At 51.9% G+C, this 22,035-nt stretch overlaps 2 protein-coding genes across 10 annotated transcripts; one reads left to right on the top strand and one right to left on the bottom strand.

Annotated features, from left to right (window-relative positions):
• Positions 1-680: 680 nt before the first annotated feature.
• ARNT (aryl hydrocarbon receptor nuclear translocator) lies at positions 681-20,547 on the bottom strand. 9 transcript variants are annotated; one of them, XM_014891303.2, is made up of 23 exons: positions 20,431-20,547; positions 15,924-16,035; positions 14,875-14,919; positions 14,039-14,083; positions 13,083-13,127; positions 10,539-10,752; positions 10,144-10,357; positions 9,996-10,061; positions 9,778-9,877; positions 9,379-9,444; positions 9,186-9,271; positions 8,720-8,796; positions 8,425-8,559; positions 7,922-7,996; positions 6,980-7,131; positions 6,034-6,144; positions 5,781-5,856; positions 5,253-5,376; positions 4,896-4,995; positions 4,423-4,522; positions 4,004-4,163; positions 3,398-3,552; positions 681-2,802 (listed from the first exon to the last, which is right to left on the bottom strand). In XM_014891303.2, the coding sequence occupies exons 1-23, from the start codon at positions 20,453-20,455 to the stop codon at positions 2,713-2,715; spliced, it is 2,373 nt and encodes a 790-aa protein (XP_014746789.2). In that variant the 5' UTR covers positions 20,456-20,547; the 3' UTR covers positions 681-2,712. The 9 variants fall into 9 exon arrangements, with proteins under 9 accessions (XP_014746789.2, XP_014746790.2, XP_088010810.1 ...); XM_014891304.2 differs by having other exon boundaries at positions 3,398-3,549; positions 4,372-4,522; XM_088154684.1 differs by having other exon boundaries at positions 4,372-4,522.
• A 997-nt stretch (positions 20,548-21,544) lies between these two features.
• On the top strand, positions 21,545-21,810 carry CTXND2 (cortexin domain containing 2). The gene has a single exon (XM_088154712.1). It carries the CDS (start codon positions 21,637-21,639, stop codon positions 21,808-21,810), a length of 174 nt encoding a protein of 57 aa, XP_088010838.1. The 5' UTR covers positions 21,545-21,636.
• The last annotated feature ends 225 nt before the right edge of the window (positions 21,811-22,035 follow it).

Below are 22,035 nucleotides of genomic sequence, written 5' to 3' on the forward strand. Positions count from 1 at the left end.
CTTTCTGCAGTGACTGTCACCTCGTCACGCGGCTCCTGCCGGGACAGGGCAGAAGGTCCCAGACATGCCACGCTGGGGACATCAACATCATCATCATCATCACCGTCATCGTCACTCTCCAGCCATGGGAACGAGGCTGGACCATGCCAGGGACCAGCAGGGGACAGGGGCGAGGGGGGGACCAGCAGCAGCACCACGGTGGAGACGCGTCCCTGCCACCCCCTCCCCACGGGGGTCCCCGAGACGAGGGTCACCCCCCCATGTGACCTGAACCTCAGCGGGGACGGGGGGGCTGAGTCACCCCGGGGCTCCAGGGCACAATCACTGCCTGGAGCACGAGGCCCTGACGTGGCACCGAGTGACCGGGAACCGAGGGGACAAACGGGGGGGGAATGGGACAGGGGTTTGGGGGGCAAAACTGGCACTGAGTGACCGGGAACCGAGGGGACAAACGGGGGGGGAATGGGACAGGGGTTTGGGGGGCAAAACTGGCACCGAGTGACCGGGAACCGAGGGGATCAACAGAGGGAGGAATGGGAGAGGGAAATGGAGGAATGGGGGCCAAACTGGGGGGAAAGGGATCTGAGGGACAAAACAGGGAGGGAACAGGAGTTTGGGGGCCAGAACGGAGAGAGGGGATGGGGATTTGGGGACAGAAAGAGGCAGAAATGAGACAAAGGTTGGAAAAAGGGAACATCTCTTGTTGGAAAATCTCTGCTGCCCAGAATCCACTGGGCACAGGAAGCCTGAGAGGCTTCAGCTCCTGTTCCCCCAGGAGTGTAGGATAAAATTCCCCCCAGGACAAAAACTGGAGTTCCCAAAGAGGGTGGAAGGGCCCAGCCTGTCCCCTGTCCCTGTCCCCCATGCAGCAGCCCCTGGGAATCCTGCCAGCCTCCTCATCCTCCTTCCCAACAAATCTGGCTGCCCCAGCTGGTTCCCTTCTCCCAGGATCTGGAAAATCTGGGGTCTTACAGCCATGGGATCTGCAAGGGCTCAGGAAAACGGGAATTTTCCTCCTCATCCTCCTTTAAGAGCTGAAGGATGTGCTGGGATGCTGGAGAGGAGGTTATTGCTGGGAACACACTCCCTGGATAACAGGACAGGGTGGATGACAGGATGTCTCCAAATGGGATGTTCCCATTAATCCATAGAGGAATTTGGAATAAAATTAAAAAAAAAAAAAAAAAACCAACAAAAAACCCCAACAAAAACAAAACCTTCAAGTCTTAATTTTCCAGAGGGAAAAATAAAAGCTTCCTGCTCCACTTACAAGAGGAATCTCTCTGGGTTGGTGACACAAAGGTTTCAAAGCTTCCCACGTGGGTTTTACTCAGGAGTGACAGCTCTGCAATCATCAGCTCTCCCCATTCTTGCCCTCAACCAGCAGAGAGAACACTCACAACCAGCCTGGGGGTCCCAGAGCCCCCTCGGCATTCAGGGAAAAGGGGGGAACACCCACATTCCATTCAAAACAAAACCAGGTTCCAGGAAAACTTGGGATTCTTCCCCAGCTGCCGTTGTGCCAAGTTTCCTTCCAAGTCCAACTCTGCAATTGATTTTCCTGTTGGAATTGAAGCAAGAGGGAATCAAATGGTTCTTCCAGCCCCTGAGGAGAGCAGGGTTGGCCACAAGTTGTTTTTGTTTTTTTTTTTTTCCATGGAAAAAGCCAGAAGATTCCAAGTCAATGTTTAAAAATTAAAAATTTTATATATATAGATATGTATATATATATAAAAATTCATTCTGTTCCCTACTTTTCCAGCTCTCCTCTTACAGTTTGTGATTTGGCAACAGGATCATCCCATGGCAGGAATTCTTCTTTAAGGAGACGGTGAGTGAGCAAATGTAGTGAAAATACACAGTTCCTCAGCAACTCCCTGATCAAATCCAGGGATTCTCCTACATCCAGCTCCAAAACAAGGACAAGGATCTCATCTACACGTGATAAAATTCCATGGACAGCGTGGAGCAGGTTTTATCCCAAAAAAACCTGTTGAAACATCGATTTGTGGCAGCACAGAAACCATCAGCTGGAAAATGGATTCATCCAGAATAAAGCTACATGGGTAATATTTTTATGGCTTGTTAATTATCCCGGGGTAACAGGGGGTCATGGGTCACACTGATTTCATTGCACAGTTCACAGGAGAGAGAAGATTCCAAACAAACAAGGGAATCTCCACGTGGAGCACCCTGGACTGGAGATGCCATAACAACCCTCCAAAAACAGCCAAAATTCCTCCAAAAAGGAGGAAAACACTGGCTTAGGACATGGATTCTTACTCAAGCATCCTCCAGGATTGTGTTTACAGGGATAACACTTGGAAGAGTTTCTTCCAGTATTTAAAAATTCCAATAGTTTGTGTTTTATAGAAAAAGTCACGGCAGAGAATGAAATAAAAACGGGTCAAAGCCACCTTAAAAGTTTGGAAGGGCTGTCTGTGATCCAGACAGGAATTCCTCCCAAAGAAATCCACTTGGGAGCGGCTCTGGGAACACGGGGGCCTCGTGGCACTCAGTTCCTGAAGCTTCCAGAACAATCCCACATGGAGGAGGTGTCCAAACCACCTCGTCCTCCACGGCCATCCCTCCTTGGAGCTCTGCTTCCAGAAGGTGGGAAGTGTTTAGACAGTTCCTTGAGAAAGACTTGGCTGTTTTCCTTTACATGTGGATATTGTAGAGAGCTGTAAGTTGTTTTCCCTAAGGCTTGTTTTACTCGGAAAAAGAAGGGAATATATTCAACTCTGGGAATTCTTCGTTGTTGTAGTTGGGCCCTTGGTCGCCCAACATGGTCAGCATGTCCTGTGAGGATACAAGGAGAGAGTCAGGATCCACACTGGGATATCAGGTATCCAACAGCCTCAAGTTGGGGCAGGGAGGACTGGAATTTGGACTGGAAATTAGGGGGGAATGGTTGGACTCCATCTCAGAGGCTTTTCCAACCTCAACAATTCCATGGAGTTGTTGCCATGTTGGTAATTTAGTCATGCATTTGCTGGAATAGATACCATGGACCAAACTGGTCCCTTTCCCAAGGGAACACAGGGTCTGTGTCCAAGGAAAATTTAGGGAGAGCAGCAAATGTAAGCTCTAATCACCAACTGCTGGGAAAGCTGGGGCGACATGTTATGAATTCTCAGCAATTATCTCAATTTCATTGGACTGCAGCTTATTTTTTTATTAATTAGAATTAGAAGCGTTAGTCCAATTGGAATTTCACACTGATCCTGCAACACACCGAGACACAAAGCCAGTCCTGCCCTCTTCACTTCCAACTCCATCAGGTTATCTGGGAGTTTGGGACCTCCCCAGTCGATTTGAACCGGAGGGACAAGCTCTGGCTGCTTCAAGACCAGCGGATCCCACCAGACTGGGAGGTTAAAAAGCTCCATCTTACTGGGAAGACCTCGGGCTGGCTGGGCTGGGGCTGCTGCAGGTTCTGCTCCCCGGATCCTGGGCCGTGGTGCTGTCCTTGCCACTGTGGCCACATCCCCACGGCGTCGGCGGCGCGGGGCTGGAACGGGGCCGGGGTCTGAGCTGCCTCCGTGCCTGCTGGACACAGAACACAGGCAGTGAATCATCCCTGCTTTGGGAACGTGGCTTCTCCAATGCTCTAGTGGGATTGGGAAGGGCAGTGCTCTGTTTGGTGCTGCTGCTGGTGACGGCTCCAGAAATTCCTGCCACAGGAATTCAGGTGTTTGCCATGGGATAGGACAGAGAGACTCCCAGAAGGGTTTGTGTCCTCCCTGTCAGCCTCAAAATGGCTCAGAATTCATCTGCTGGGATGACCCCAGATTATCCCGAACTGGAAGGGATCCACAAGGATCACCAAGTCCAACTCTGTGCCTGGAGGATGACTGAAAGTGATCAGTGTCAGTCAAAGCACGGATTCAACTCTACTCCCCACATTTAGGCACTCCCAAGATCCCCAAGGAACGACAGAGAGCACATCCCACCACCAGTGGACACTCCCAGGGGTGTTTTTCCCCCCGGTCCCACTCACTGAAGCCTGTGCCACGGCTGGCCAGGCCCGGGTACGGAGCCGTGGTGGGAGACGCCGTCGATCCTGGTGGGGCCATGGGGCTGAAGGAGGACGGCGTGCCCTGGAATGTCCCCATGCCAAAGGAAGGCGCCCGGGTCTTCACTGTCTGGGATGCCACTTGCTGTAAGAGAGGAAAAAACACGGGAGAGGAAGAGGAGGCCTGGATCCACCCCGACCCTCAGCTCAGGGAGTGTTGCTGGGTTAGCCCCAAGGAGGAAGCACACGGACACAGCGCCGGAGAGTGGAAGCAGGATGGTTCCCCACGGAGAGCAGGGTCTGGAAGGCAGCGGGGACCCGGGGCCTGCAGCTGGGGGTTCGGGCTGTGCTACCTGGGGTGTGAACACCGGCCGTGTCCCTGGAGCCCAGGTGGTCCCGCTGACCTGAGCTGGGCTGGAGTGCCGGGAAATCTGGGATAGGATCCGGCCGGCGGGCGAGGGCTGCTGCTGGATGATGTTCACTGGAGGGACCATGCTGCTGCTCCTGCAGTGGAAGAGGTGTCTGAGGCCATGGAACAGCACTTACAGGAGGAAGAGGCACCAAACCCTTCTGCTCAAGTCATCGCTGGAGGGAAATGAGCCCAACAATTGGGGTAACTCTGCCCATCTGGGAAGGGTGCAGTGGTGATCCCTGGAGTGTCCCAAGAATGTGGGGATGTGGCACCAGGGGTTAGTGGTAAACACAGGTTAACAGTCAGACTTGATGATCTTAGAGGGCATTTCCAACCTCAATGATTCCATGGTTCTATACTGGGAAACAACTGAGAGGAGCTGCTGGGGTTGTGGGCACCCAGATCCTGGGCACGGCAGAGGAAACAGAGGGAATGGGGGCAGGAGCTGGGCAGGTGAAGCCTCACCTGAAGTTCTCAGCAGGCCGTGCAGCAGTGAAGGTGTTTCCCTGGGCGAAGAGGGGCGGGTTGGCTGGCATGGTGCTGGCAGGGATGGCTTTGCTCTCATCTGCAGAGAGAACACGAGTCATTTTTGGGCTGGGACATCTCAGGAACAGAGAACCAGCTGGAAGAGACGTGTCTGTGTGAAGGAAGACTCCTTTGTTCCTTCTGCAGACACAGACTGCAGAGTATTCTGTTCAAATCCTGTTTAATTTGATTTCCTCTCCATTTTCTGCTAAACTCAAAGCTCTCTGGGGTCAGAGCATGCACTGCAGGACTGTGAGCAGGGACAGGCAGGGGAGCAGAGCTGTGCTGCTGACCCACCTGTGCTGATGCCAGGGAAGATCTCCCCGAAGCGAGGGTCCCGCTCCTGGCTGAACAGGCTCTCAGCCTTGTCCAGGGGCTTGCTGTGCTCGGGGCCGGCAGCGCTCACGGGCTGGACGGGCACCTGGGGGGTGGGACACGGGAGCTGCTCACACCTGAGCAGGTGAGCACAGGGAGCAGCTGAGAATCCCGGGATTGTGATGTGTTTCTTTGGGATGGCAGGGCCATTCAGGATGTCCAGTCACATCCCTGGAAGTGGCCAAGGCCAGGCTGGACAGGGCTCAGAGCAACCTGGTCTGGTGGAAGGTGTCCCAGCCCATGGCTGGAGGTGGAAGTGGATGGGCCTTAAGGTTCCTTCCAACCCAAATTATTCTATGATTCCACATGATAAATCGAGCAACACCTAAGGCAGAAACACCTTCCCTTCAAACCTCACCTCAACCTGGTGCCACCACCTTTAAACTCCCAGCAAAAGGGTGACTTAAACATTTCAGGACAAGAAACAGGGAGTGCCCAAATCCCTCTCACCTGTGAGTGCTCGTACCCAGCCAAGCTCTCCCTTCCTGGGCCCACTTCCAGCTCTGCCTGGGGTGGCTGCTGCTGCCTAAAATAGAAAGTGTCTGTAACAGGCTGCTAAAGATAATTCCCAAGGGAACAGCTCTGGGTGGTTACACCACGGATTTGTCAGCCTGGAGCTCCCGGCTGCAGAGAGGGGAATTTGGGAATGAAGGGTGTGTGAGGTGAAGGCAGAAATGGGAAAAGGAGCCGAGCTCCTCCTGACCTTGAAGGCAGTGGGGCCGTGCCCATGTCCAGGGGAAGGCTGACGCTCTGCCCCAGCTGAGGCCTTGGCATGGAGTTTGCCAGGGCAGGCCGGGACTCCTGGCTCGAGTTCCTTCAAAGCAAACACAGAAAAAAAGAGATTTTAAAAAGTCCCAACTGGTAGCAGAGCTGGGTCCTGTGTGCAGCAGGGCATGGCTGTCTGGGACAAGATGCAAAACCCCATTTGAGTGAAGGGTTTTTGAGTTTCCACTTGGTTTCCTTGAACGGTGGTGTCACAGAACAGGATGCTCCAGATGTGGGGGCTGTGCTTCCCTCCTGCACACCTCAAACACAACCACACAGACACTGCTCTGCTCTGAACTTCCACAGGGATTTTAGGGTTCTGGATGTGGGAATGGCTGTGTGTGGAACAAAGAAGTTCAAAGAGAGAGAGCTCCGACACAGGGCAGGAAATCAGGCCTGCAGCAAATTTCAGCCCTGCAGGGAAGCACTCCTACTTTGCTTCATGGCAAAAAAATCCTGGATTTCCCTTTCCCAGGCAATCCAGCCTTCTGTTTGCCTGCTGGAGCTGTCCTTGACAAGCCTGCAGCTCCAGATTACACACAGGCACAATTTCTTTGTCCTTGCAAGGGGTGTGGAGCTCCATAATGGAAAGAGCAGCTCTGACCATTCCCAAAGATGGGACCCCCTGGCCTGTCCCAGGAATCCAAGAACATTCTAAGGCAGATTTCCCTAATTTCAGGCACTTCTGGAGCTGAATTCTGGCAGCTTGTTAAGCCACACAACAAGACAGCCAAAGGCATTACAATTCCTGCACTCTGTAGTCCTCCAGTGCCTGGCACAGCCCAGCAGAGAATGGGAGCTGGGGGGACTGGGGAGCTCCTCCAGGGCTGTGCAAATTGATGGGAAGCTCGAGATGAGGAGAGGCTGATTCCCCAGGTACTCACTTGACGTTGGTGTTGGTGCAGATGATGTACTCAATCTCATCTGAGTAGGGGTTCTGGAAGGTGAACGAGCTGGTTCTCATCCACAGCCACTCGCGGTTTTTGGATCGGAAGCGGAACATGACTGACAGAACCTGGCCTTTTAACTTCACCACCTAAAAATAAGAATGGAATTACGTCAGTAGCACCTGATCAAAGGTGGGGAAGAGCAACCTGAGCACGAGTTCCCCCCCCCCAGACCCCTGTGATGGCCCTTTGCCTCAAACCTGGACCACCACATCTCAGCCTTCCCAAACTAAATGGCACTATTCCCTTGGGATAGCTTGATTCCTAAAGGATACAGGAGGGGAATCTAAAATCCCCTTTTTGGCTTCACTTCTCTTATCTCTTTGCACTGGTGAGATGTATGAAAAAGCCTCCAAGAAATGACACACATGCTGTCGCTTCCCATTCCAACGGTTTGGAGCAATGGATATGAGGAGCTGGTTTTTGGAGTCATGAAACCACAGGGGCAGCCTTACCTGCCCTGCCACCAGTCCAAGGCCCTCAGAAATAACAGAAACGACAACAGGGCAAGAAAACCACCTCCACTGCGGGTTCTGCAGCACTGGGCTGGGCCCTAGAGATGAACCAGGGTTTCAGCCAAGTCAAGCAGGCACTTGGGAGCCACATCCCTGGCCCTAAAAGCCAACTGGACCAGAAGCCAGCGCTGGAGTTAAGGCTGGATTCAGGAGTTAAGACATCAGATGCTTCTGTTTTCATTTTGCATTTAATGATATGACTAAATCTGCAACTGCTCGCACAGGAGAATTAGCTAAGCTTTGTTTTTCTTCTTGGTTTTCCAGCCAATTTCGTTGCTTTGCAAGCACCAAGACATTCCAGTCTCGGAATGAACTCCAATCTGAATTCCACCCTGCATGCACAGGGCAGCTACAATGCTTTTACCTGTTGAAAACTGTCCCGTAAGAGCTGTTGGTCTTCTGGATGGCAGAAATCCACAATGTCTTTCCCCAAAAGTTCCTATTTTTCAAGGAATTGAGAGAGATTGAGTCAGTTCATCTGGCAGGCAGACTCCATAATTAATCTGTCTTTGGACAGGTAGTTCCTGCTCCTTCCCCCCCAAATCCCTCTTACACAACCCCAGCACGAGAGCTGGTGTGCTGTTTTTTAAAAGAAAAGCACAACAGCTGTTGATTAATGTTTGATCTTTAACTCAATTTGAGGCAAAAATGGCTTTAATTGACATTTGACATAATCCAGAGACGCCCAGTCTTCCCATGATCAAAGGACTTGGAAAAACACATGGAGAAGCAACCAGTGGAGAAGAAACACATGTCTGGGTTAGGGCGTGGGTTATCAGCTCTGCTGGACAAGCAGAGCCACGATACAGAAGGAAAAAGGAAGTTTAAAGAGCACTTTTTCCTTAAAAAGCTCCTGAAGGTGCTCACCTGGGGCTGGTAACCCACGGTGGCCACGCAGCGGTGGTCGATGAAGGTGAAAATCCCTTCGGTGTTGTGTCGGGAGATGAATTCTGTGGGCTGGCAGACATTGTTCATGTCCGTGCAGTTGGGGGAGCTGGTCACCTGCCAGGAGCACAGGGAAAGTCACCAACCCTCGCTGGCCCTGAGCTGCCAGCCCTGAACTGAGATTTGTGCTCATCAGGGAATGTTTTCAGATAGGACAGTTTAAATCTGGGGACTCCCGGGACAAGGGAATGTTGGAAAAGGGGAGAAGGGAACTCACCTGGAGCCTGCCAATGGCCACGAGGCAGAATTTGCTGCCCTGGCCAGCGTCGGGGTCATCGTCAGGCAGGGAAACACCTGGGAGGGGAGGGCCAAAAATTCCAGCAAGGTTAATGCAGGAAAAATGGCTCATTTCAGAGGAATGGACTGCAAGACATCTCTCTGGTTTGTAACCCTGTCCCATGAAGGGATTTTGTAAATTAAGGTGCCCCCCTCCCTTTTTTTCACCAGAAGGAATGAAAATCTCTGAACTTCAGCAAAAACTGCACATCAGACAGTTCAGTATTATTTTCATCCTCTACAGACAGAGACCTCTGCTGTTTCACCTTCAAAAATTAGGTCAATCTTAAAATAAAAGTCAGAGATACGTTTGCAAAACACCTCCTGGCACATTCAGCTCCTGGAACGGCAAATTTAGACCACGTGCTCTTAAAGCCAGCCCACCTGAGCACAAGGTGAATCATTACCTGCTGGGGGCCAGGCTTTGATGTAGCCCGTGCAGTGCACGACGACGTAGTGAGGTTCTCCATCCTTGGCTGCACCTAAACCATTCCTTGGGAGAGAGAAACGGGTTGTGCTGCAGTGGGGGGAGGTGAGGCAAGGTGCTCAGCTGCGTTTTTTCTGTGTTGTATGGATGTTTGCTATTTATGTATCGTTTACCTGCAGCGGTTCCTCATGAAGCTGAGACGATTGACAGCGACTGGATCCACAGAGCTGTTGCCACACCTGCACCAGGGTTAGAAAGGATTTGATCTTTCTTGATCAACGTGAAAATAATCTGGATATCTTGAGTAAGAGGAATTTCCATCAAACAAACCCCTCATTCTGTAGAACTCAAGAGAGGTGACACTTGGGCTGAAACTAATTGTTATTTTAAACTGGATCTTCAGGGTAAACAAACATCTCAAGAATCCGACTGTAGGGAAAGCTCAGCCATGTTCTATCATGACTGTATCAAAATGAGCCCAAAATGAGCTGAAATAAAAGCATGGAAGGGCCAGGGTTAGGGAGCAAGTCCAGCTTTAGGCTCAGAGATTTCCCCAGGGAATTCCTTCCCACCTCATTCGGCAGATGAAAGATCTCCGGGAGCCCATGCACATCCTCATGGACTGCTGCCCTTCCTTCTTCACAGTCCCTGTCTTCAAATCCAGGATACGACCTACAGAAAAAGAAAAGAAAAAGGAGATGCTGCTGCACTGGGAGTCCTTCCACCAAGACAGGTGTGGCACCAGGTAACATAGTGGGAACTGGCAGGACACGAGTGTCACTGGTGGTACCTTTAGATGCACTCTCGGGGGGGGCTGCAGCATCCTTGGTAGAAAGGCACCAGGGCTTGGTTCCCTCTACAAAGGGAAGGGTTTAATCCAAGTCCTCCGCAGGCTCTCCCACCTGCCAGCCCCTGGCGTCCCTGCCCGGGCTTTGTACCTGTGAGGGCGTTCTCGGAGGTGGAGAGCTGCTCCCGCAGCTTGCCCACGTCGTCGGGGTGCACCTGCTCGTACAAGGTGCTGCCGAACCACTCGGACTGCGGCTGGTTCAGCACCGGCGTCACCGAGTCCGACACGTACACCACGCGGCCCGTCTCGCAGGACACGATGAACAGGAAGCCATCGGCTGCCTCCAGGATCAGGTGTTTGAGTTCCTGCACACACACACACACACATCTCTCATCTCCACAGCCAGAACACACCATGGGTTTGGACTTTTTCCCCCCCGCGATTGCTCTAATTCCCACAAAGCAGCATCAGGGAGACCTCACTGTGGCCTTCCAGGACCTTACGGGGAATTTAATAAAAAGAGAGACATTTTACACAGGCAGAGACCTGGTCGGTGAGGAAGGAGGGTTTGTAGGTGCCGTCCGTGGAGGTGTTGCCGGTGCCACGCAGGGATTTCATGTGGGACACGGCCATGCGCAGGATGGTCAGCTTGTCCGGCTTGCGGGCCAGGGCGCTGCACGTGGGCACCATGTCCGACAGCTCCGTGATGTAGGCAGTCATCTTGTTCCTCCTCCTGCGCTCGATCTCGCTGTGGTTCTCCCTGCCAGAGGTCGGGGAGGAGAAAGGAGGAAGGTGAAGTTACCAGGGCTGGCGGGTCAGACGTGTCCCCACGCCAGCGCTCGCACGGGTGTGACACACACAGAGATGCATCGGGGCCGTCAGGATTAGGAGTCAAGCCTCACATGCTGGGCGTGCACAGGGAACACAGTGGAGAAGGGGACAAGGAGCAGAGGCTACACCTGGACCTTCCTCGAAGTCACAGCGGCTCCCTGGACCCCGGGACAGCGAGGAGCTGGGCTAACCTTCCCCATGCACCACACAGCGCTGCAGGAAGCCAAAGGAACTGCTCTCCTCTGCTCCAAAGCGGGGTCACCTCGCTGCAGGTGACCTCAACACTGTCCATCTGAGGCTGGCTGAGATCACCTGCACCATCAGACCCACCAGGCCTGCAGCTAAGACTCGGGCACCTGCTCTTCTGGGCAAGCTGGGATAGTGGGAGGTGTGTGACTAAAGCTCCTTCCAAGCCCAGCCACCCAGGACTCTGAGTGACCTGGATTAGCTGGGCCTCACCTTGCAGTGCTTTGGGAAGCCACTTCTCAGTGACATCAAGAGCCCTTTCACCATCACAGCAGGGAAAGCTTCCAAGCTGGTTCTACCTCATTTCTGCACAGATGATCAAGGCCAAGCAGCCTGGGCAGAGCAGGACCAGGAAACACCTGGGTAGTGGCACCGACCTCTAAAGAGGCACTGTGGCCATTGCTGCCACCCAAAGAGGCCCTTGGCACCCCTCTGGCTCACAGTTCCCATCGGTCCCACACACTGGAATTTGGTTCTTTTCTCCAGGGTACAAAATTTAACTGGGTTCCTAAGGCGGGTTTTCCAAAACAGAGCTTAAAAGCCAGGTTTCCTATAGAGAAGGATGGATCAGGTGCAAGGAAGCACGTGGTGGGAAGTGAAATGAGATGGAAGTGTTGGAAGCAGGAAGGATAGGCAGGTGAACAAAAGGATAAATACAAAAATGGAGCATTTATCACTACAAGGTGTGTGCAGACATTCGGTGACCTCACCTTTGAGTCAGGCAGCTTCTCTAAACTCACAAGCTCAGGTGTGACAAAACAAAGATCCTTCAACTACAAAAGCGACTGGGAATCACCAGACATTTACATTTCACTTGCCCCCTGTCCCTCTGCCATGAGGAAAGGATGGGAAAACTGGGATTGTCCATCCTGGGGGACAAGAAGGCTCCAGGGAGACCACGGAGCCTGTCCAGTCCCTGAAGAGGCTCCCAGAGAGCTGGAGAGGGACTTGGGACAAGGCCTGGAGGGACAGAACAAGGGGGAATGGCTTTCCACTGACACAGGGCAGGGCTGGATGGGATTTTGGGAAGGAATTGTTCCCTGTGAGGGTGGAGAGGCCCTGGCACAGGCTGCACAGAGAAGCCCCATCCCTGGAAGTGTCCAAGGCTGGACTGGATGGAGCTTGGAGCAGTCTGGGATAAAGGAAGGTGTCCCTGCCGTGAACAAGATGAACTCTAACATCCCTTCCAACCCAAACCACTCCATGCTTCTCTAAAATGTTCTTTGGTGCAGGCTCCTGGGAACAAACCCTTGGAATGGCTTTGCTGTTCCCTGCATTCCCACCTCACCTCTGCACCTTCCTGATCCCCTCAAACATTTCAGCACAGCTCAGTGCAGTCAGCAAAGGCACTCTGGGGGTCAGGCTTTGGTTTAAAGACAAAACTGCCCGAAACTGGCTAAAGTCTGCAAGGTGGAAAACGAAGGGCACAGGTTTAAGGCTGGTGCAGGTGTGCACAGGTGTCCTCAGGGCCCACACCTGGATTCCTGCTGCAGCATTCCAGGTGACTGTCCTGGTGGTTTCAGGCACAGTCTCTCATTAATTACTTAAAAAACACTCGGAGAAAAATTAAATCCTGTTGCCAGTGACACCACCTCTCCTGGAAGGAAAACACCTGAGCTCACACACCTTTTCCTGCCTGTTCTGAGAGTCCAACAGCATTCCCAGAACACAAAACATTCCCAGATGGACAATCTGGCACCTTGACCCAGGACAAGAGGAACTCTATTGAGCATAGGTTAGCAAAGCTACAGGTGAAACCAGGAGCCCAACCCTGTGGCCTTTGGTAAATAAATCCTTTCCTGAATTCCCTAAAAACGTTCTTCCAGGGATGAGGTGTGCCTTTCCTCAATGCCTTTCCCCTCCTAACCCCAATTCCACAGCCATTTCCAGGAGTCTGTTAAATCCTCTGTAGCAAACGAGGGAAGGAGGGACAAAAAGAGAAGGGATGCCTGGAGAAACATCAAGGAAAGGAAAAACTCTGCTTGTCCATGCTTGAAATCTCCATTCTCCTACCTGGCAAGTCTCTCCTTATCCGCTGAACTCTGCTCATCATCAGACCTAAAAATAAAATTAGCCAGCTAAGCTAAAAATGGAAAAAAAAGTTGAAAAAAATGGAAAAAAAATGGAAAGATGGACTAGGAAACCCAGGCTAGGGACAGGTCTGTTTTGCAGAGGAGCAATTCCATAAAATAAAACAGTCATCAGTTTGCAACATTCCACATTAAATTGGTGCCTGATGTGTTGGAGTTTTAAAACATTTTGTGAGGCTGTGACCTAGCTCTAATTTGCTTATTTCTAATATTAGAAATATTCTCGTATTTCTAACATATTTTTGATTTGCTTGATTTCAAAAGGACTCGAACCACTTAAAAAGCTGGAGAATCCCAGCTTGGAATTCCCTGTAGCCCTTTGGCAGGTAACAGCAGGACAGTGACCCCCAAATGCTGGGGGGGGCAGTTTTGGGCCCCTCCTGGCAAGAGGGACATTGATGGGCTGGAGGGTGTCAAGAGAAGGGAAAAGAGCTTCAAATAGAAATAGAAATACCATGGGGTCAATCCCAACACTCAGAAATAACTGTCAGACACCAAAAACCGATCCAAGTATTCCCTACAATCTCCAGAAAAACCCCCAATTTGTAGAGCTGCTGTGTAACTCCCCACGAAACACAAAAACCACAACGTGTGCCAGGAAACCCTGTTCAAGGAAAACTTGTACTAAGCAGGAAACTCGAATATCTGAAAGTTTCTTGAGCAGGAGAAAAGAATGAGAGTCCAAAGCCAGAGCTGAAAGGAACGGTGAAAAAAAAAAAAAAGGAACGTCATTGTCACACTCAATGTACTGGTCCAAAAAACAGCAAGGAATATGTGTGGGTCCCTCCAAAGAGATATGATTGTGAGAAGGGTGCTGCAGGATCCCTCTCACATTAAAGTTTCTTGGCACAAAAAGCTTTAAAATCATCCAATTCTTACCTGGCAAATCTCTCTTTATCGTTTGGCATCGGGTCATCATCACATCTAGGAGAAGGGGGAGAGGTTAAAGTGTTTACACTTCCTTCTTTCCCAAAAAAAAAAAAACCAAAAAAACAGTGAGAAAACAAGGTCTAACAGTTCCCACAAAAAATGCCTGGGGTTGAAAAGGCCAACCTGGCTGTGGGTGAGCAGTGCAGGACAATTCACTGAGCACTCCAAACACTGTGGGTGAGCTATTGGCATCACCTCCACAGGGTTTTTCCACACTGGAGTGTCCAATCAATCACACTCAGTTTAATCCCACACCAACAAATGGATTAAACTGCACGTGGAATACAAAGGCAGCCCAAATCAGGATCTCCATCCAAGGGTTTCTCTTGGTGAATCCTACATTCATCATCCTGAACCATTCCAGGGCCATCCCTAAAGCACGGGAACGCAGGGAATTCCAGATCACTGGAGTTATTCAACCCTAAACCATGTGCTGAGGCTACCAATAAATGACACAAGATATTCCAACTCTTCTGTGTTCCATATGGATCACGAGGAGATCCTCACAGCCCCACCAACTCCTCGGGAATAAGGATGTCTCTGGAACTGGAGCATCCTTACAACAGATGAGGATTAATTAACAATGTCTGAGGCAGTAACAAAAGCCACAGAGATGGAGGAATATTGCTGACTGGGAGAAAGGGAGGAGTTTGAGGAACTGGAGTGATTCCCACCACTTCCAGTGAGGAAAAGCCACAGGAGCAGAAAGATCTTGCTCCAGGGAAAACACACAGACACAGCTAGCCCATAGGACAGAAATTTCTGGATGCCATATTCTCCCTCACCTGAGGAATTTACTGTTCCCTTCTCCATCATCATCAAAATCGAGCCTGAAACACAGATAAAAAAATAACTGTTAACCAAATGGCTTCTCCTTTAAACCAGTTTTCTGTCTGTTCCTATGGATGCAGATGGTTCCTGAAAGGAAAAATTAATTAATCCAAATGCAATTTAGTGATCTTAACGTGAAACAACCAACAAAGTTTGGAAAGGGGCTTCTTTGAGGTGTCTGTCAAGAACAGAGCAAGGAAAAACAGTTCCAAAGGAAGAAAACCCACTTGGAGCATCCACTGCATCCAGAAGGGTAAAATCTTCCTGGAGTTAAAGTTCAATTTGTGCAGTGTCTGCTCACACAGGGCCAAAACCCCTTTTCTGGCCAGCTCATGTGAAAGGATAGAAGACTTTTCACCTTTCCTCCTTTCCTCTTGGGCTGGAACACCGTGGATGCAGCAGAGCATGGGAGGAGCTGCAGGGGAGTGGGAGCATCAGCAAATGGAGCTGAAGGAAAGAGTTGGAACGACTGGGAGGGGCACAGAGACAGATTTCAGTTTGCTTGAAAATTACGAGGCAATTTCTCTTGCCAGAAATCTGGGAACAGCCACTCAACTCCCTCTGAAATTGCAAAGGCATTTTCAGCAAACAAAAAGCCTCCCACAAGCACATTGTGGCTTCCCCCAACCCCTCCCAGGGACAGCAGAGCTGCAAAGATTGGAGGAAGGCCCCAAAACCCAGATTCTCTGCTCCCCCCAGGCCTTGCAGCAACTCCTGTCTTGATCTCAATCCTTGATGTGCATTTGCTCCTTCTGTGAGGTGCAAAGCTTCTAATCCCCTCTGAATGTCACTCAAACCCCTCTTCAAGGGCTGTAGCTGGCACAAAGACAGCACCACAAAGGAAAAGGACTGGACGGAGCCCACCTGAAGGAACCAGGAAACTTCTCAGAAGCAGCCACAGCCGCCCCTCCCGAGGCTGAGGGCTCTTTCTGGAGAACAAAACTTCCTCAAAAAGGCCCTTTTTCCCACAGAGCACAGCCCCAGCTCTCACTCTCTCACTCACCCAGGCCGTCTCTTGCTGGGCCTCTGAGCAGCGGCTCCTCCCGCCTGGGCTCCCGACCCGGAGCTCCCGGAGCCCACGGCTGCAGCCAGTGAGGAAACATCGGATGCCATCTCTAAACAGGAGTGGGAAAAATCAGGGAGTGTTACATCCAAACCCCCCCCCTGGATCAGCGGGACACTCCCCAGCTGCGTGTCAGCATCTGCAGGGGCTGGGGCAGTGTGAGTTTGTGTCCTTTCATGTGCTCCACACGCTGCTTCCTCAGCTGCACGGCTCAGGCTGCCAAATCAAAAGATGTGCTCTCGTTTTTGGAGAGAGGAGGAGCCTGCTGGGAGCAGGCGAGGGGCTGAGGCTGCACCAAGGAGGGAGGAGGAGCAGAGCTGCGAGTTTCCCTGATGACACCAACTTGCAGAGGGCTCTGTTTCCCAATCTGAGACAAAGAATGAACCAAAACGCTCACGAAGCGCCTCAAAAACCATCCCTGTGCACTTGATCACTTCAGTACACACCAGTGGCCACCAAGGGCATCACTGCTGGCCTGCCCGTGCTCTTCCAACAGTGCCTGGAGCACCCTGGGGAGTGCTTGGTGTCCCAGCCATGGCCCAGGTGATCTCCACGGCCCTTTCCACCCCAAACCGGTCTGTGATCCCAGCATTCCGTTTTCCTGAATTTTCCCCTAATCCTGGTAGCTCAGGAGCACGGCTAACAGGGTCTGCAGTTGTTCGGAGTTTGCTCAGTGTGGCTTATGCTGAATCTACATCCCAGCATTACCATCAATGCTCCTCTACATTCAAACATTCTGTTCCACATCAAAAAATGAGCTTTTAATCCATTATAAACCATTTCTTCCTGTTTTTCTGAAGTAAGTCAGCCCTGTGCTTATTTTAATGGTTGTGGGTTTGTAAATGTGTGGCAAAACTGCCCCAAAACAGTTTCCAGCCTGAAAATCTCCACCACAACCTTTGCAAACTGAGCCTGATGCAGTTCCCAAACCACTTCTGCTTTATCAAAGCAGAGGGACCCCAAAGCTACCCAGACACCCCCAAAAACCCCAGTGCTGGGCTTTCCAAACCACCCCAGCAGCACCGAGAGCAGCTTGGGCAGGAAACAGCCACAAATGGGGGGACAAAGTGAAGAACTGAGGTTTCCTTCACATTTAATGAACTAGGGGGGAAAAAATGGGCTTTAAGCTGAGGTTTCCAAATTCTTCTCCACTCCCCAAAGCCAGGTTTCAGTCCAACAATAGTTTAATTTCACTTCCAGAGTTGGATATTGGTTTATTTACAGCTAAAAGTGGAACTGTACAATCACCTCCATGGTGTGCCTGGACCTCACAGCAAACACGCTCCCAAATTTCTGGTATCTCTGCCAAAATTAAACATAATTTTACCACATTAATGCTCCCAGCCTCTCTGCCTGCCTGCTTTGTTTTCCTCCAAGCAGCTGGCTTTGCTGAGGAAGCCTTTTCCTCGATCCATAGGATTTCCCAGGGGTGACTACAGTATGGAATAAGCATCCAGCTCGAGGCTTGGCAGCTGAAGGAGCCAACAACAACAATCCCAACCAAGAGCAGGAGTGAGCACAGCCCATCCAACACCAGCTCCAGCAACAAAACACCAGGATCCTCTGGAACTCAAAAATACATCTAAGAACAAAAATCCCGAGGTGGAAACCCTTCCCCATCTCCTTTCTGCTTGGCTTTGGATCACTCAGAGGCCGCTGTGCCCCATCCCTTATTCCCAAGCGAAGTCCCAAGGTGACATCCAAGGATTTTGTCTAACAAAATGAAGTTTCGAGTGGGAATAAAGCAGGCCAGGAGGGTTTCTCCTTTTCCCCAACCATATCTGAACACGGTGGGAGCACAAGTGAAGTTTCTGGAGCACAGAGAATCCCGTTCTTGAGGGAAGGAATTTCCGCTCGGGGCAGGGGAAGGAAGTGACACGGCGCTGTTCTCCAGCCCCAGCTCCACACAGGCCCGAGTGGGACACAGGGAATTGCTTCCCAAGACTTGCAGACTTCCCAGGAGACCAAGGCAGGGAGAACTCTGGCTTTTCCACCCTTTGGGATCTCCAGGAAATGCGCAGGAACGCAAAGATTCCTTCCCAACTTCTGCCTTCTCCTCAGTCCAAGCACCAGCACCACGACACTGAGGTGAATTCCTGGAGCACAGGGTGGAGTCTGCACCCCACACAAATCCCTGGAAAGAGGCTGGAGCCAGCTGGGGATGAAAGGAAACAGCCCCAAGTTGTACCAGGGGAGGTTTAAGATGGGTGTTAGGGAAAAATTCCTTCCTGGAAGGATCATTGGAAGGGGCTGCCCAGGGCAGTGCTGGAGTCACCGTCCCTGGAAGTGTCCAGTCAGGAGCTCCAAGAAGTCCCAGGTGAGTTTCCAACATCCTGGCTGGCTCTGTGTCCCAACCCTTCCCAGAACCAAGCCCTGCTTCCCCACACCATGTGCTGGATCTAATTAAGGCCAGAAGAGAGGAGCAGGAGTTTGCAAGGGAATGTAAACCCCAACCTCCCCCCCCTGCTCCAGCTCCAGGCTCCCAGCCCAGCTCTCCTGGGAATGGCTCTGCTGCAACCACTGGCATCCCAACGGGGGGAAAAAAAAAGGCTCCGAAATAAAATTACAGCAAATATTCCCAGCTGTGATTTACGAGAGGGGCTGCTGCAGCTCTAAGATGTGTTTTTATTGTACAAAACTGGTGCTTTTTGCTGCAGAAGCTTTAGCAGGGCATTATTTGCCAGGCTCACATTTGGAGACCGAACATCACAAGATTTGCTTTAAATTTACCCATTTTTGAGCTCCCCAAAAAGTTTGGAGCAGGTTTGGGAGCAGATAAACCAGCCTTAAAACTACTCTGCATTTCACTCACAACAATAATGCTTTGATATTTCCCTTTTTATGGTTTTTTATTTACAAAACATCTCAATTTCTGTGTGTGGGGTACATTAAATTGATTTTTTTTTTGAAGTAAGCAGGAGGCTTTTAGCCTGTTTGAGTTTCCCATGCAATGCCAGCTCAGCACTTTCATCCCCATGGGAACCTTCTCCAAGAAGAAATATAGAAATTAAGAAAACAATGTTTCTTCCATTGCTAAGGGGTTGCAATGGAGACATTCTGGGTATTTTGGGGCATTACCCAGCATTCACTGGAGCCCTGAAGTCTGTTTTTTAACATCAAGGAAAAAGAAGACCCACATTTATTTCTGAGAATCCTTCAGAATTTATTCTCCTTATAATCCCCGTGTTTACTGTTTGTGTATTTTCCTCCCTCTGTGTAAAAGGGTTGAGTGAATATTGGTCACTCTGGCCACGATTATAAATATTAAACACAGATGTTGAAAATTCTTTCTTTTACTTCAGAATTTAAAACTTTCTTATTATGCAAAAAACCACAGAAGACTCCACTTCCACAAATGCTTGAAAGCACAGTTTAAACCCACCAGTGTTTTCCTTCCTCCTAAACTGGATGGTCTGAGTCCCCAGCGCATTCTCTCACCATTAAAAACAACAAAAACTTCCTAAAACGTTAAAATGAAAACCCAGAATCCTTCAGCAGTGTCATCGAACGCTCCTGGATAAACCTGAGCAAGTGGCACGACCCTCAAGCCACAAGAGGAGCCACAAGAGGAGCCACAAAGCACAAGCTAAGATTGAGAAAAGCCCCAAAACCACAAACAAGCTCAAATTCTGATCTCAGCCACCGCGTTGTAAATCCATTACGACTTCACAGATGCTAGGTTAATCTGAATACAAGCTCATTTCAGAGCAGTTCAGCCAGAAAATTGATAAAATCGCATATCTGGGGCTTTTTTTTTGGCAAGAATCGGGGATCACCAGCTCCCAGCTTCCTGCGCTCAGGGAGCTGTGGACTCTGGGGACCAACCTGAGGGAACATTGTTCTCCCCGCCTTCAGAGACAGATCGGTGCAAAACCTTCAAAAACTCAGTGAAACACAGCTGAAAAAGGGGCTAAAACCCACAGAAGCCGTCAAGGAAAACAGATCCAAACGAGTGATGATGGAAACCCAGCCCGGGGACCCCAAATGCAGGGATCTCCGCCTCGAGGGTGTCCTGGAAGCAGCGGCTCTCCAGGGACACCCGGCCCCCGCACCCCAAACCCAGGTACCGCAGCCCTGAGCCCTCAGGGAACACGAGTCCCACTGTCCCCCCCCATTTCCACCCGATACAAGCCCCCACATGGCTGCCCCTCAGATCCTCGGGGGCCCCTCACGCCCCTTTCAGCCCCTTCAGGGCCCCCTGAGGGTCCCTTTGGGAGCCCCACATGGCGCTCCCCGTCCCTAAAGGTCGCCCTCAGCCTTCCAGGGCTCCCTGAGAGCCCTTGGGTCCTCTCAGGCCTCTCTCAGCCCGCACTCATCCCGCAGAGCCCGCCTCAGGCCCCCTCTGCTCCCCTCACAGCCCCATGCACCTCTTCAGCCCCCCCGGAGCTCCCCCTGACCCCTCAGGCCGCTCCCCAGCCCCGCCTGTGCCGCCCGCGTCCGGGCTCACCCGCGCTGGCGGCGGTGGCGGCCATGGCGGGGGTCCCGGGCCGCCCCCTCAGCGCTCCGCTCCGCCGATCCAAGATGGCGGCGCAGGAAAACCTCCGCCGGCCTCACAGCCCCGCCGGCGCGGGGGCGGGGCCTGAGCCACGCTGGCCTCCTATTGGTTCAACCGGGGGGCGGAGGGAGGGACAGGGGGAGAAGCGGCGCTGCTATTGGTCCAAACGGAGCGCTGGGGGCGGGGACAAGCGGAGGGCACGGCCAGGGGCCGGGGCGAGCGCGGCAGGGTTCCGCCCCCACCGGCGAGGGGGCGGGGCTAGGGTGGGTGGTGTTGATGACGTCACGAAAAAGGGGATTGGGGTTGGGGCTCTAAAAGCCAGGGAATGAAAATTGGGATCCAGGCTGGACATGTGTTTTGGGTCGGAACTGGGATTGGAACTGGGATTTGGGGTCACCAACAGGACCCCAAAACTCATCCGTTGCTGAAAAATCTCGGGAAAACCCCTACAGCCCAACTCATGGGGTGTCAAAGTCTCACTGTCTAACCAAAATGATCATTTTTTCTCTCAGAAGGGGAAAATAAAGAAACTTGAAGGAGATTTTTGTTATATTTTGCGTGTTCTGGGGTCTTCGTGAGGCTGGCTTGCAAGACCCAAATGGGCAGCTCAGTTCAAAGCATTTTCCAAGAGATTTTTCCCGTGTATTCCAATACAAGCAAAAAACTACCCTGAAATCGTCTCACAGGCAAGGCTTTCGGATTTGGGGATAAATCCTCCTCGACACTTCCCAAATCACCCCAAGTCACCAGGAAGACCTGTGAAGGGACCCAGAGCCTTCTCCCAGTGGGAGAAGGGGGTGCGGGGTGGGAATTTAATCCTCTGGGCTGTGTCTGAAAGGTGATGCCGGCGCATTCCTGCAGAATTCATGAAGGCCTGGAGCCAGTGGGGCCAGGACAGAGACCCAGCGCTGGCCACAGGGAGGTAAGGAAGGAGCAGAGGGGACTCAAGGCCATATTTCCCCTTTTTTTTTGGGGTGTTTTTGACCCCTCAGCCCCATGAATCCCCCACCCCGTTCTGGCCCCTCAGGGATGTCATTGGGAGTGTGCTGGGGAACACGTGCTGGAGCCAGGAAGAGACACCTGAGCGGTCCCTGGAGCCGAGGGACACCCACCTGAGGGGCCTCTGGAGCTGCCACAGAGACACCTGAGGGTACCTGTATGGAGACCCCCACAGCGCTGCCCGCCCTGGACGTGGACAAAGCCGTGGCCACGGCCTTCGTGGTGCTGCTGGGGCTCTTCCTGCTCGCCATGACCGTGCGCTGCGCCCGCCTCGTGGTGGATCCCTACAGCGCCATTCCCACCTCCACCTGGGAGGAGGAAGCCATCAACTGACCCCAAACCCCACAGGGGCACAGGGAGCTCCAGCCTCACCAGAGCCCCACCAGAACAACCCCATTACCGGCGTCCCCAGGACCCCCAATTGCTCCCCATTCCCCCCCATCGCCCCCCACAAAGGTAGCGGTTAAAGGATCGTTCTGGGCCCGGGCGTGAGGGCTCGCTAACGGCTCCAACGGCCCCGAACAGCTGAGGGGAACAAACCGCGCCTTTCCCGGTGCC

Source organism: Sturnus vulgaris, chromosome 31, assembly GCF_052056855.1.
Source record: "Sturnus vulgaris isolate bStuVul1 chromosome 31, bStuVul1.hap1, whole genome shotgun sequence".
In the NCBI taxonomy this organism is placed as follows: domain Eukaryota; kingdom Metazoa; phylum Chordata; class Aves; order Passeriformes; family Sturnidae; genus Sturnus; species Sturnus vulgaris.